The following is a 12,798-nucleotide window of genomic DNA, read 5'->3' as shown; positions in this document are numbered from 1 at the left end:
AAAGGTCAACAGAGGTGACAGAAAGCAACAAATTTTGAAGCTTTTTTTAAATGTATCATTAAAAGCAAGCCATGTGCATGAAAGAAATATTCTGCACCCTCATCTGACCTCTGAGGAGCCAAGCTCCTGGTGTGAGGTGTGTTTTGCAAAAGGATTTAAAAGCTGAAAGGCATTTATGACTGCTTGAAAAGAAAATGCCAGAAAAAGTATCAGATCTGCAAACTGGGAGTTCCCTGCTCAAAAATCCCCCAAAACTGCCTGGGTTTGGCAGCCCAGCCTCGTGTCAGGGTTAAAATCAGCTTTTGTGCCTGCCCAGTGCCCTCTCAGCTGGGAAAGGCCAAAAATTGGGAATTTGGGGAGGGGAAAAGAGCAAAATGCAGGAGATCAATCAGCAGAGAGGTGGCAGAAGGGTCCCCTCGGCTCCTGGGCAGCACCCAGGGGGACATTCCCAGCCAGCCTGGGACAGGAAAAACAAACTCTGCACAAACAGGGGGGAGGAGAGCTGAGAAAAATGGGGATAAAAGCTGAACCTGCACAAGGGGCTGGGGGAAGGGCTGAGAAGGAACAATATTTGGGGCAGTAAAAGGAGAATTAGAAGGAATCATTTCAGGAGGGACAAACGTCACAAAAACGAGGAGAAAAGTTCAAGGGGTTTGGGGAAGGACTGAAAATGAGCAATTTTTGCACAGAAAAATGAGAATTGTGAGGAGCCACTTGAGGAGGAACAAACATTTCACAAAAACAAGAGAAGGACTGAAAGGCTGAAAATGAACAATTTTTTTGGGCAGTAAAATGAGAATTGTGAGGAGCCACTTGAGGAGGAACAAATATTTCACAAAAACCAGGACAAAAGTCCAACCTGCAGAAGGTGTTTGGGGAAATGAGCCATTTTTGGGGCAGAAAAATGAGAATTTTGAGGAGCCACTTGAGGAGGAACAAACATTTCACAAAAACAAGAGAAGGACTGAAAGGCTGAAAATGAACAATTTTTGGGGCAGTAAAATGAGAATTCTGAGGAGCCACTTGAGGAGGAACAAACATTTCACAAAAAGCAGGACAAAAGTCCAACCTGCAGAAGGTGTTTGGGGAAATGAGCCATTTTTGGGGCAGAAAAATGAGAATTCTAAGGAGCCACTTGAGGAGGAGCAAACATTTCACAAAAACAAGGGAAAGGCTGAAAATGAACAATTTTTTTGGGCAGTAAAATGAGAATTGTGAGGAACCACTTGAAGAGGAGCAAGTATTTCACAAAAATCAGGACAAAGTCCAACCTGCAGAAGGTGTTTGGGGAAATGAGCCATTTTTGGGGCAGTAAAATGAGAATTCTAAGGAGCCACTTGAGGAGGAACAAATATTTCACAAAAATCAGGACAAAAGTCCAACCTGCAGAAGGTGTTTGGGGAAATGAGCCATTTTTGGGGCAGAAAAATGAGAATTCTAAGGAGCCACTTGAGGAGGAACAAACATTTCACAAAAACACGGGAAAGACTGGAAGTTTTTCAAGGAAAAAAAGCTCAACCTGCACGAGGTGTTTGGGGAAATGAACAATTTTTTGGGGCAGTAAAATGAGAATTATAAGGAATCATTCCAGGAGGATCAAACACTTCACAAAAACGAGGGGAAAAGTTCAACCTGCAGAGGGGGTTTGGGGAAATGAGCCAATTTTTGGGCAGGAAATGAGAATGATGAGGAACCATTTGAGGAGGAACAAATATTCCACAAAAACAAGGACAGAAGTTGAAGGTGTTTGGTGAAGGACTGAAAATGAGAGATTTTTGGGGCAGAAAAATGAGAATTTTAAGGAACCACTTGAGGAAGAAGAAAAACTTCACAAAAATGAGGACAAAAAGCTCAACTTGCACAGAGGGTTTGGGGAAAAGAGTGATTTTTGGGGCAGAATTGTGAGGAACCACTTGAGGAGAAAGGAAAACGAAGACAAAACGCTCAATCTGCAGAGGGGGTTTGGGGAAACAAGACAATTTTTGGGGCAGAAAGATGAGAATTGTGAGGAACCACTTGAGGAGGGGCAAACATTTCAGAAAAACAAGGAGAGAAGTTGAAGGAATGAGCCATTTTTGGGCAGCAAGATGACAATTGTGAGGAAGCACTTGAGGAGGAACAAACATTTCACAAAAACAAGGACAGAGGTTGAAGGTGTTTGGGGAAGGACTGAAAATGAGCCATTTTTGGGGCAGAAAAATGAGAATTGTGAGGAAGCACTTGAGGAGGGGCAAACATTTCAGAAAAACAAGGACAAAAGTTGAAGGAATGAGCCATTTTTGGGCAGCAAGATGAGAATTGTGAGGAAGCACTTGAGAAGGAACAAACATTTCCCAGAACCAAGGAGAGAAGTTGAAGGGGTTTGGGGAAAAGAGTGATTTTTGGGGCAGAATTGTGAGGAACCACTTGAGGAGAAAGGAAAACGAAGACAAAAAGCTCAATCTGCAGAGGGGGTTTGGGGAAACAAGACAATTTTTGGGGCAGAAAGATGAGAATTGTGAGGAAGCACTTGAGGAGGAACAAACATTTCCCAGAACCAAGGAGAGAAGTTGAAGGGGTTTGGGGAAAGGAGTGATTTTTGGGGCAGAAAGATGAGAATTGTGAGGAACCACTTGAGGAGGGGCAAACATTTCAGAAAAATAAGGACAAAAGTTGAAGGAATGAACCATTTTTGGGCAGCAAGATGACAATTGTGAGGAAGCACTTGAGGAGGAACAAACATTTCACAAAAACAAGGACAGAGGTTGAAGGTGTTTGGGGAAGGACTGAAAATGAGCCATTTTTGGGGCAGAAAAATGAGAATTGTGAGGAAGCACTTGAGGAGGGGCAAACATTTCAGAAAAATAAGGACAAAAGTTGAAGGAATGAACCATTTCTGGGCAGCAAGATGAGAATTGTGAGGAAGCACTTGGGGAGGAACAAACATTTCCCAGAACCAAGGAGAGAAGTTGAAGGGGTTTGGGGAAAGGAGTGATTTTTGGGGCAGAATTGTGAGAAGGATGAGGAGCAGCCCTACCTGCCTCATCGTAGGACACGGTGAGCTTCTCCAGCATCTCCCTGTCGATGGAGAGGATCTGCTGCTCCAGGATGCTCTGGTAGGACAGCACGCTGTTCTCCTTGTCGCGCTCGTAGTCCTGCAGGTGCTGCTTCAGCACCTCGGGCAGCCGCGCCTTCACGTACTCCGCCGCCGACTGCACAGCAATTAACAGCGGCGTTAATTGCCCCTAATGGCACCAGAGAGCCCCCCCAGCCCACCCACGGCTCAGGGCTGGGGCAGCGCCACCGGCACAGCTCAGGGAAACAAGCGGAGCTTGACAGGGGGAAAGTGGAATCCGATTCCATGCCTTTGTTCTGAATTTTTTTATTTTAAATTTTTATTCTGAATTTTTAAGCGCCAATTGGCAAACTGGAATCCAATTTAATGCATTTATTCTGAATTTTTTTATTCTAAATTTTTATTCTGATTTTCTAAGCACCAATTGGCAAAGTGGAATCACATTTAATGTGCTTATTCTGAATTTTTATTCTAAATTTTAAAGCGCCAATTGGCAAACTGGAATCCAATTTAATGTGTTTATTCTGAATTTTTTTATTCTAAATTTTTATTCTGATTTTATAAGCACCAATTGGCAAAGTGGAATCACATTTAATGTGCTTATTCTGAATTTTTATTCTAAATTTTAAAGCGCCAATTGGCAAACTGGAATCCAATTTAATGCGTTTATTCTGAATTTAAAGCACAAAGTGGCAGAGTGGAACCAAAATTAATGCGTTTATTCTAAATTTTTATTTAAATTTTTATTCTGAATTTTTAAGCGCCAGTTGGCAAAGTGGAATCAAATTTAATGTGTTTATTCTGAATTTTTATTCTAAATTTTTAAGCACTAATTGGCAAAGTGGAATCACATTTAATGTGCTCATTGTGAATTTTTATTCTAATTTTTTATTCTAAATTTCTAAGCACCAATTGGCAAAGTGGAATCAAATTTAATGTGTTTATTCTGATTTTTTATTGTAAATTTTTATTCTAAATTTTTAAGCACCAATTGGCAAAGTGGAATCCAATTTAATGTGTTTATTCTGAATTTTTTATTCTGAAATTGAAAGCAAAAAGTGGCAGAGGGGAATCAAAATTAATGCATTTGTTCTGAATTTTTTTATTCTAAATTTTTAAGCAGCAATTGGCCAAGCAGAATCAAATTCAATGTGTTAATTCAAAATTTTTATTCCAAATTTTAAAGCACAAATTGGTAAGCGAAATTGAATTTAATGTGTTTATTTTAAATTTTTTATTCTAAATTTTTATTCTAAATTTGAGAGCACGAAGTAGCAGAGTGGAATCAAAATTCATGTGTTTATTCCGAATTTTTATTCTAAATTTGTATTCAAATTTTTAAGCACCAACTGGCAAAGTGGAATTATAAACTTAATGTGTTTACTCGGAACTTGTTATTCGAAATTTGTATTCTAAATTTTTAAGCACCAATTGGTTAAGTGGAATCAAATGAAACGTGCCTATTCCGAATTTTTATCCTAAATTTTTATTCTAAATTTCAAAGCAGCGCGTGGCAGAGCAGAACCAAATTTAATCTGGTTTTTATTTTTACATTTAACGCAGAGAGTGGAATCCTCCCCCTGCCCTTGGCGCACCCCCAGCCCCAGAGAAAATCCCTTTAATTCCCTGCAGAGGGAGCCGACACCGGGGGCACGGCTGGGCTGGGCTGGTGTAAAGCCGGAGTAACCTCGGAGTAACCTCGGAGTAACCCCCGAGTAACCCAGGAGTAACCCCAGAGTAACCTCGGAATAACCTCGGAGTGACCTCGGAGTGACCCCCGAGTAACCCAGGAGTAACCTCGGAGTAACCCCAGAGTAACCTCGGAATAACCTCAGAGTGACCTCGAAGTGACCCCCAGAGTAACCTCGGAGTAACCCCCAGGGTAACCTTGGAATAACCTCGGAGTAACCTCAGAATAACCTTGGAGTGACCTCGGAGTGACCCCCAGAGTAACCTCAGAGTGACCCCCAGAGTAACCCTGGAATAACCTCAGAGTAACCCCCAAGTAACCTCGGAGCAACCTCGGAATAACCTCGGAGTGACCCCCAGAGTAACCTCGGAGTAACCCCCGAGTAACCTCAGAATAACCTCGGAGTAACCCCCAGAGTAACCTCGGAATAACCTCGGAATAACCCCCAGAGTAACCTCAGAGTAACCTCAGAATAACCTCGGAGTAACCTCAGAATAATCTCGGAGTAACCTCAGAGTAACCTCAGAGTAACCCCTGGGAGCACCCGGGAGCAGCCGCAGGGTCCCAGCCCCGGCTGCTCCTGATCCCATCCCCCTGGATCCCCCCTGGCACAGGGAATGGGAATTCCCTTCTGCTGGCACAGCTTTAGTTTGGGATTTTTTCCACTTTCCCTCTCTCCCACGGCAGCAAGGGCTCCGTGCTACAGATTTTTGGAGCAAAAGAAAGAAAAAAGAAAAAGAAATGATAATAAATCTATTTTATTCCTGTATTCCAGCTGTTTTATTTTCAATGCCGTTTCTGGCATCGAAGCACCCAAACAAATTGTGGGTAATGGTGCTCAGTGCAATGCCTCTGGAAGGGGCAGAGCCCTGGGAATGCTGCAGATCCCAGGGCTGGGAGTGAGCAGTGACCAAAGTCCCCTCTGCCCCGCTCCAGGCTCCTCCTGGGGCTACATCTCCCTTTCCAAAGCCAGCCAGGGATCAAACTGCAGTCTCAGAACAGCCCTGGGGTCGAGCTCCACGCTGATCCCGTGAGGCACCAGGGATTCCTCCTGGAAAACCAAAGCAACTGCCCACACCAGCACGGGCCAATTAATTAATTATTAATTAATTAATAATCAGCATTACATTTGAAGAGCTGTTTTTTCCCCAGGAAGGCCAGAAGGCACATTGTACATGGATTATTTTACCTCAAACTCAGGAATTTGTGTTTCATTTTCCTGAATTCTAATTTTCCTAATTTTCCTTAATTTTCCCTAAATTTTCCTTGTGCAATGTTAGACTCGTGCTTGGATTTATTAAATATTTAGAATCGTGCTTGGAGTTATTAAATATTTAGAACTGTGCTTGGATTTATGAATTCCAAGTTATTTGCAGGTGCCCCCCCCAGCAATTGAGTGCAATGCCTCTGGATTTATCAATTATTTATCAATAATTCCACCAAAGGTTGGAGAAGTCACAGGACAAGTTTCCAAACCAATAATTTCTGTTCATCCTGAACGGGCACAGACTGAAATGCAGGAAATCCCATCGAAACTTCAATAAAAACTTTCTTTTTTCTGGTCAAACAGGGTGCCCTGAGAGGCTGTGGAGTCACCAAATTTCCCACATTTGACATGAAAATATCAAACCCCACCCTGAATATTTGCTCTGACAACCACACACACGCACACCCCCGAAATTAAAAATATCAGGAACAATGAGAGCAAAGGAATTATTCCTGCAGCAAAAAGAAAAGCATCAGCATCTAAATTGCCCCTGCACAAATGCTGCATGTTAATTAGAGAGTCAATCATTGCCTCTTTTGGGAGAAAAATGAGGATTAGTGGGGAGATGGAAGTGGGAATGAGGCCCTGAGCAGACTGGGAGCTGGGGCTGCTCTGAGGGGATGCACCCCCAAAAATGGGAGCTGCTCAGGCACAGAAATTCTGACCAACACCCACCAGGAGAGGACACCAGTGCCTGACAATATTTGAATTTACCAAAGGGCACCATGTGGTTAATGGCACAAAGCAAAACAGGTGTGATTGAAGTGCTAAAAAAAAAATTAAAAAATAGGGATGTCAAGATTTCACCTGATTTTGATGCTAATTGGGTGGAACTATTAGCAGAGATGAGCTGAATATGAAATGAAGGTCTGTAAAAAAAAAGGTTTTAAAATGCCTGAAAAGACTTGGCCATTACCAGGTAACAGTGCAGAAAAACCCAGGTCCCAAATTACAATTTATTTCCTAAATTTTGCATTTGAAGGCCAGCCAGGAGCATTTCACCCAAGCAGGATTACCTGAAACATTTTTTTATATCCCTGTAATCCAATCTAAGCAAAAGGGAACATTTTTTACACTGGCATAAACAGGCAGAAGGCAGAGGAAGAGCAATAACCTAAAAAGAATGGTCAGAGTGCCATAAACCCTCTGCATTTACACAGGGGCTGAACTGCTCATTTTCCAAGCCTCTTTTGATCCAGCAAAATGCTGCATTTTGGATTTTACTGAGCTCATCAAGTTCCACACTGAAGGTAAAAAATAAAAAATAAAAAATTAAAAAAGGAGGTTTGCAAAATGACTCAACTTGAAATGACGTTTCCAACTCTGCACCCCTGCATCAGCACAGCCCCTGAACTGAAAGCTTTGATTAGGAATTAAAATGCCTTTGAACTACTCCAGGGGATTTCCACAGGTGTCTCTGTGCAGAAGCTCTTCCAGAGAGCAGAGGGTTTTTAGAGTGAAAAACCAGTTTTACCAGAAGCCTTTCATTCTGCTCCTGTAGTTGAGGGAAAAAATGTATTTATAGCCTATTAGACTCAATTAAAGAGCAAGAAGCATTCATCTTTCTGTGCCATTGTTCTCTCCCTCCCAGCACTCAGGGAATATTTTATTTTAGCCTAAATGCTCTCTCCTGATTTAGAGACTTCCCTTTGTGCCAGGCAGAAACCAAGAACTGGGAAGATTCAGTCTGGGTGGGTTACACAGGAGACCATAAAATGAAAAAATCAGTTTTCAGCTGCTGAGAAGGTCAGCAGTGCTCAGCAGCTGGTCACAAAGCTGTGTCCCACTCCTCCAGCACCTCGGAGTGCAACACTGCTGTGATTCCATCCAGCACAGCCCAAAGCTCAGCAGGAGCACACACAGAACTCCCAAGGACCAGCAGAGGGTCATTGTATAAAATATTGTCATTCTGCCTTGCCCAGAAAGCCAGCAATCCCCTGAGGGAGCAGGAGAGCTCCTGGAGCAGGAGATGCTGTCCCTTGGCTTTTCCTAGAGGAGATAATTCCAGGGCTGGGAACAAGCCTTAGGCTTCTAAGTCTGACCTTAAAAAGCTCTTGATTAAGAAATCCCGTGAACAATCAGCCTGGTGTTCCACCCAGAGCTGTGAGGAGAAGGAGATGAGCTGAGATCAAACCTTCTGGGGTGAGGAAGAGGAGCTGGGGAGCCTCGAGGCTCATCCCTCTTCCAGAGGGAGCCGGGAAAGGAGACACCCTGGGGCTTGGCCCTGTCCCTTCCACCCCCTGCACACAAAGGGTTAACAGGGAAAAGGTGCAATCCCCCTTTCCTTCAGGAATTAAAACTCCTGAGGGGAACAACTGCAGATTGACTGAGCTCTGCTCCAGTGTAAGGATGGTGATTTTCTGAGGTCCTGCCCTCCCTCCCTCTGGCTTTGAAAAATCCACTGGAGTGACTCGGAGAACGAGCTGGAGGCAGCCAGGAAAGCTCAACGAGGAGCAAGGAAGCCAGCAAGGTCTGGGATGGAAAAATGATAAATCCTGCTCTCCCTGTGCCCAGCAGGGCCAGGGTGGCACTGCAGGGACACAGGTGTGATCCATGAAATCCCAGTTCTTTCCCATTTCCCAGTCAGGAAAACTCTTGTACAAGCCACATTCCTGGTCCCTGTAAAGCTAATCCAGAATAAAACCAAGTTCTGTGTGCTCTCCTGGCTGCCAGCAAAAGAGATTTTTGGGATCATGTGGGAGATAAGCAGCTGAAACACGAGAGTGTGGCACAACTTAGAGCTCAAGAATACTCCTGGAATGCCGAGGTGTGTAAACAGAGGGGTAATTAATGATGATTGATGGGGGAAGGGCACTGGGGAATTGTCCATGGAAAACCCTGCCTGTGATACCTGGAACCTGAGAATCCAGAGAGTATCTGAGGGTTTAAGAAAACAATTTTAAAAAGGGGGAAAATTTATTTTAAAAGTTTTTTTTGGTTTTTTTTTTTTCCCAGAGAAGGAAACTTTCCCTCTGCTGAGCTGAGAGAGGTGAGGATGTGAAGGCTCTGAGGGAAGAGGGGCTTTGGCTGCAGTGCCACAGCTCCTTTTCCTAAAAACAGGAGGAATCAGAGAAATTTCAGGGACATCAGTGACCAAAGAAAAAAAGGATGGATCTCAGGATCCCACCCTGCCACAGAGTAGTGACTGCCCTGGAATTCAGCTGCAGCTTCTCCTCCCGAGCTGGAGGACCCAGAAACTGCCATTAAATCACACACCTCCTTCAGGAGGAGCAGACAAACCTTCCAGAGAGGACAGAATTGATGTCACAGAGTAATTACATAAAACACTTAATTAAATGGCAGAGCCTCAAAGACAGGGACTTCATTAAATAGAAGAGCAGCCAATTCCAATCCAGAAATAGTTCCCAAAGCCTGTTCCTTTTCTGGAGGCATTTCACAACACAAACTCTGAGAGCTGCACCCCTGAGAGCAGGAGGGACGTAAATCAGGCCCAGTTAGGACAAACACCAGGGCCTGGATGTTCTTCCTTCCTCCCTCTACAAATGTACATGTGAAAGGATAAAAAAAGGATTTTTGGGATCAGAACACCTCTGGTTGTTGAGCCCAAAGGCAGGTGGGGAGCAGGGAATGCTCTGGAGGTGGTTTTGTTCATATTCCTCAAGTTCAGGAGCAGTTCATTCCAAAAGATGGGAAACAAGGAGGGAGGAGGCAGAGGTAGGAAAAAAGGAGGGAGACAGATACTGATGGGAGGGAGAGCAGTGAGTGTGATGCCTTGTGCAGGCTGCCCTGGAGCAGAGTCCCAGAATAAAGCAGGGATTGATTCCAAGGATCTCCTCCATGGACCCACCTGGGGCAGCACCAGAGCCCAGCCAGGGCTGCCCCCAAGATGACCCAAAATGGCCCCAAAATGCACGAGCGCTCCCGGGGTCTCTCCCTGGGATCAGCTCTGCTCCATTGGCACCTTGCAGTTCATTGTCCCAGCCCAGCTTTAGCCCAGGCACTCCCACCCTGCTTGTTTTTCTCTCTCCAGCCCACGGGGTTTGTGCTCCTGGGCTGAGATTTGGCTCATTTGTCCTTGGTGCCCAGCTGGAGCAGAAATTGTTTTGTCTCCCTGCTCTGTGCACAGAGCTCACCATCCCATATTTTGAAGCTCAGCCCCACACACTAAAGCAGCTCAGAACCTGAAACATAGAAAAGCTCAAACCTGAGGCATCAAGTGAAAATGAAGCCAGAAAAAGGAAAGATGAAACCAGCTGTGCTCAAAGAACACCTGGAGGTGGCACTCAGTGCTCTGGGCTGGTGACAAGGTGGGGATCAGGCCCAGGCTGGACTTGATGGTCTTGGAAATCTTTTCCAACCTCAATGATTCAATGCCAGGGAAATCTTTCAAAAGATTGGGAATCTTTTCCTGTAGATGCCCCTATAAGTGGCCATTGAAATGAAATTTTCCTGAAACACAGTTTAATTAAATAAGATGGTAGATAGTCATTGTGTTTCTCCAGCTCGTTAGGGCTGTTAATTGCACTTGTTATCAAGGCAGAAGGTCAGGGAGGCTCCCAGCTATTTTCATCTCTGAATGGATGGAGAATGGGGAGTGAGCAGGGAATTGTCCAGCTGAGGGGGAAGAGGGGAATAAACAGCGCCTGCCAGCAGCTGGGACCTCCAGCACTGACACTCTGGGTGACATCAGAGTGCTGTAGCCATAACTGAGCAGATTTTGTAGCTTTTGTTATGTATTTTTTATCTCTTTATTCCTGGCCAGGCTGCAGTGCAGCCAGGCAGGGCCAGCCGTGACCAGGGCTCCTCTCACGGGGACAGCACCAGTCCCTCTCCCAAGGGAGGCTGATTAAATGTCCAAGCTGTTTCTTTCCCTTCACTTGGCAATTTCCTCCTATTTTTAAGAGCAGCCCCAGCAGGGATTAAAGGTCCATGATAGCACACTATAAAAAACTTCAAAGCAGCAACTGGAAGTGATTCTGCTCCTGCATTAGAAGCTCCTTGAAAAAGCTCCTGCTCTGAAGAGATAACAGCACAGCTTTGATTTTAAGGCTTTTGTATTGCTTGGAGTGTTTGTATATTAAAGTGACACAGCCTGGAGTTTTCAGATTTCATGGCAAGCCTTGAGACAACAAAAAGCAAATACCTTTTATCAGGAGCGTGGAGCCAAGCAACTCACGCAGCACGGCTTAATATTTTGGCAATGTTCCCAAAAATATTCAACCTTTCACTTCCAGGAGTTTAAATAGAAATTTAAGCAAACCTGAGCCAAGGTTTCAGAAGAAAAACAAATTTGAAATTCAGAGAAAACCCAAGATATCCCAGGGGCTGGTCGGGCTTTTCTGCCGTGGCGGTGAGCAAGTCCTGAGCCAGGTCTCTGACAGCCTCTGAGAAATAAACACCAAGTTTGTTTCTCAGCAAAACAGCTGCTGGCAAATCAATGTTTTGCTGTCACTCAGGCATTGGTTTATCATCTCCCCAAATCATTCATATTTCTCCCCAAAGTCTCTGGGCTCTTTGGTGCTGCTCCCTCACTCCATCCCTCAGGATGGGGGAACTCTCTGGGGATTCTTCCCTTGCTGCCCATCATTCCACCTGGATCATTTCCACAGAAATAATCCCACTCCACCAGATTTCCCATCATTTTCCAGAGGGTTCTTCCCTATGTTTTTCTGTCACTCAGGCATTGATTTATCATCTCCCAAAATCATTCCTATTTCTGCCCAAAGTCCCTGGGCTCCTTGGTGCCGCGCTCTGTCCCTCACATGCTGCTGCTCCCTCACCTCATCCCTCAGGATGGGGGAACTCTGTGCTCCCTATTCCACCTGGATCATCTCCACAGAACTCATCCCACTCCACCAGATCTTCCATCATTTTCCCAGACAGTTTTTCCATATTATTTCCTTGGACAGTTGTCCAAGGCAAGGATCATGGCTGAGCCCCACTCCCAGCTGATGACTTCCCAATCTCGAAACTCCTGGACTCCAACCCCAGCCAGGCAGCTCTGGGAACAGCTCCAGATGAAGCAGTGGGAGCTTCACTCTGAATCTGCTCTCCTCTCACCCCCTTGTCCCCCAGCACTGCAGGATTACTCTCGGAATGATGTACCCAAGGTGTTATCTCTGCCTGAGCTCTGTTTACCTCCCCTGATCACTAAACCATGTCTAAGCCTCCCAGCACATCACCTCCAGGTGCAGCTGCTTTTAAATCCACCTCCACAACCTCTTCCCTCCAGGCACGGCCTGATCCCAGCTGCTGGCATAAATAAATGGAAATAAGAAATCCAGATTTATTCCCAGCAACGCTTGGAGCAAGTAAACCCTGAAGGGATGAACTGTGGTGAAACCAGAGAAGAGCAGAATGGAAAAAAAAAAAAAAAATCTCAACAGCTTGAAGTGTCTCGACAGATTGGGACAAAAAATGTGAGAGGGTTATTTTGGGCAGGAAAAGGTGGAATTGCAACTTTCCACCCCAAAAAAAGTGGGTTTGTTTCCTGACGACCGACGGCGGGACACAAACAGGGAATGAGAAAACAACATCTGAAAGAATCGTTGAGGTTCAAAGAAATGCTGCCAACACTGAGCAAAAAAAGGGTAAAAACAGGATTTGGGAATCTTGTGGGTGGGATAGAAACTCATCTAAATTGAGACAAATAAAATACCAGCAGGAAATGTTGAGGGGGGGGAAAAACCTGGTGTGTAGAAGAGTGAGAAACTTATTTTGGAGCCAACCCGATGGTACAGGCAAATAATGACATTTCTGAGGGAGAGCCTGGGGGAAGGGAAGGGACAAAAGGGAAGCTGAGCACCAAGGAGCTTCTCAAAGGAA

The 12,798-nt window shown here is 44.8% G+C and overlaps 1 protein-coding gene across 1 annotated transcript in view; it reads right to left on the bottom strand.

The window, feature by feature from the left end:
- The window catches only part of PPM1L (protein phosphatase, Mg2+/Mn2+ dependent 1L), a 70,006-nt gene that overhangs the window by 11,180 nt on the left and 46,028 nt on the right, over nt 1–12,798 (bottom strand). Inside the window, exon 2 of the mRNA XM_059855837.1 lies at nt 3,017–3,191. Coding sequence (XP_059711820.1) covers nt 3,017–3,191 — 175 coding nt within the window. The remainder of the gene's footprint in view (nt 1–3,016; nt 3,192–12,798) is intronic.

This window comes from Haemorhous mexicanus, chromosome 10, assembly GCF_027477595.1.
Source record: "Haemorhous mexicanus isolate bHaeMex1 chromosome 10, bHaeMex1.pri, whole genome shotgun sequence".
NCBI lineage: Eukaryota > Metazoa > Chordata > Aves > Passeriformes > Fringillidae > Haemorhous > Haemorhous mexicanus.
The sequence above is the reverse complement of the archived record's forward strand: the minus strand, read 5'-3'. Positions and strand labels throughout refer to the sequence as shown.